Source organism: Pteropus alecto, unplaced genomic scaffold, assembly GCF_000325575.1.
Source record: "Pteropus alecto unplaced genomic scaffold, ASM32557v1 scaffold155, whole genome shotgun sequence".
In the NCBI taxonomy this organism is placed as follows: domain Eukaryota; kingdom Metazoa; phylum Chordata; class Mammalia; order Chiroptera; family Pteropodidae; genus Pteropus; species Pteropus alecto.
This window is the reverse complement of record NW_006438113.1, coordinates 21,510,560-21,513,035: the sequence shown is the minus strand read 5'-3', so window position 1 is coordinate 21,513,035 and position 2,476 is coordinate 21,510,560. Positions and strand designations below refer to the sequence as shown.

At 32.0% G+C, this 2,476-nt stretch overlaps 1 protein-coding gene across 1 annotated transcript; it reads right to left on the bottom strand.

The window, feature by feature from the left end:
- Positions 1 to 731: 731 nt before the first annotated feature.
- On the bottom strand, positions 732 to 940 carry MRLN (myoregulin). The gene has a single exon (XM_015592199.2). The coding sequence runs from the start codon at positions 935 to 937 to the stop codon at positions 797 to 799; it is 141 nt and encodes a 46-aa protein (XP_015447685.1). The 5' UTR covers positions 938 to 940; the 3' UTR covers positions 732 to 796.
- Between the last annotated feature and the right edge of the window lie 1,536 nt (positions 941 to 2,476).

Sequence of the window (2,476 nt, the reverse complement as noted above, 5' to 3'; positions counted from 1 at the left end):
ATTATCTCTGGTTTAAGGCATCCACTGAGGGTCTTGCAACATATCTCCCGTGGACAAGGGAGGACTAGTGTACAGCCACAGAGTCTTGAATAAAACATTATTGTGGAAATAGTTGAGCTCCACAGATTGGTTTTCAACCACACTTTTATTATTATTTTCCTTTGGTGGTGACACAATATTACGGATTGTGAAGGCCCAAGACCTGGTTCTGCCACTTCCTAGTTATGATCTCAAGCTAGCATAATTCTTCCAAGATTCAGTTTCTTCATCTGTAAGGGAATAACAGACACTTGCCTCCTAGGATTACTGTGAACCTTACATTATATGACGTAATACTATCTACCCACAGAAGAAGTATGTTTATACGAAAGATAAGTATTAAATTATTGATACATCATATGAAAAGATTATCATATGTTATGATGATTGGTGTGTTGAAATAGAACCACATAAAGTTTCACATAGCTATGCATCCTTAAAAAATCAACCTCCTTTATAATTGCCCCTAGAAATTTTAGTCAATCTACTACCAAACAGTAAGCACATTTAAAAATCAAGAAGTTTTATGACTCAACAGGGTAGAATTTTGGGGAAAAAAAATCTACATCAATTTATGTGAATATTTTCTGAACTATAGAGTACTAAACACAATGTTGTTTTTATTGTAATGTCCTATTGGCTTCTAGAATAATGGAAATGTTATCGAATTAAAATTACTTAACTACATTAAACTACTAATTTTTATTTACAGGAATTCAATATGAAATTTACTTGTAAAGTAAGAAAGGTTAGCTTTCTAAGAAGTTACAACAGCATATATAATAGACATTAAGTCAACAAAGATAACCAATAAAATTTTTAGAAGTCGTCCCACAATTTCATCTTCTAGACTTGTGGGGGTAGTAGTGGAAATTAATATCCAGTTTTTACACGTCATATTCAGAACGCTCCTGCTCCCTAGGGGAAAAAAGAGAGACATATTCTCAAATGAACACATTTATAATTCTGATTCTTTAAATTCAATGTAATATTTTCACTATAAAGAAATAACGATGAAGAAACATCTATCAGGCAGTACTTTACATATTTGTACTCAACCAACAAACTAAAAAAAATTTTGCCTAGTAAATTAAATATTTTTCACTCACTCATTTTGACCAGATGTCATAATCAAATTTTTCTACATGCCAAACTTGCCTTTCTTTCTAAAAAAACAGCTCAGCTACGTTGTAAGGTATATAAATGTCTAATCACTATATTATATATATGAAACTAATATAATACTAAATGTCAACTGCAATTTAAAAATTAATAAAAAGAAAAGAAACAGCTCAAGGAACTATCAGAATAACTATTCTTTTTTCATGTTATCAGTATTTAGAAAGTCTTATCTTCCTAATCATTTACAATTTTATCTGCTAAGTCCTTTAAAATCTTATCTAAATAATTTACATTATTTTACAATGGCATCAATGAAATTACCATTCTTCCAACCTATACAGTAGGTATCACTAGGAAGTAAGAATTTGAAGATATGGGAAAAGGCAGGTGAAATTTTTTTTTAATTAAACAACAAAAGGTCATTTTCGTTTTCTTGATATTTTCTCAAGAGCCTCTCTTTCATATTCTGATGACTTAATAAGACATCAATCAGTTAATTTCCTCTACATTTCTGTTTTAATTCAACAGTTTAAAAAAAATGGCTGGAATTTTAAAAAGTGTTAAGGGAATTTTTAGAAGTATTAATTTGTAGTCGATTTAGCACACTGTTGGAAATTTTACCAAATGCCAGTCAGGAAGGGAGTTTAGAACCATTATTAACTCCTTTTTCAGAAATGCAAGGTCGAATAAGACAAATAATTTTCAAACACATCAAAATCTTTTATATACAATCAAAACGAGCATCAATACTTTTAAAAAGTGGCAACATTGAGGTAGGAAAATATTTTTTGCTATATTCACTCAAAAACCATAAAGGCAAGTTGGTTTTTAAGAGAGGAGAGAAAGGGAGAGATAGATGAGATTTATACAAGTGTCATTTTCTCCTGCTTAATTTCTGATTGATTTCTGTAATAACTAGCCCCATTCCTAAAAGAGGGAATAATGTGCCCCAAATTACACAGCAATCACCAGCAAACACCTAGAATTTCCCCTACATTCAACAATTCCCTTTGCCTATGTTACATAAACAAGGAGTAAAAATAATACATTAGTTTGCAAAGTAACTTTCTTTGTCTCATAAGCACAGCCTCCAGCTGTGCTTCTTTTGTTTGCGCTCTGAGAGGTACATTTCATTTTCTCCAACAACAGTAAGAGAGAGGCTGAAATAGGAAGTGAGGGAAAGACCAGACTACTGGTAGAGATTGAAGAGTGAATAGAAACCCATTTCTCACCTGACTTAATCCCAGGTCTTGGCATATAACACTGGCCCTTGGTTTTGTCTGCTCTTGCTAGAACAAAGTGGATTCAGCACCAG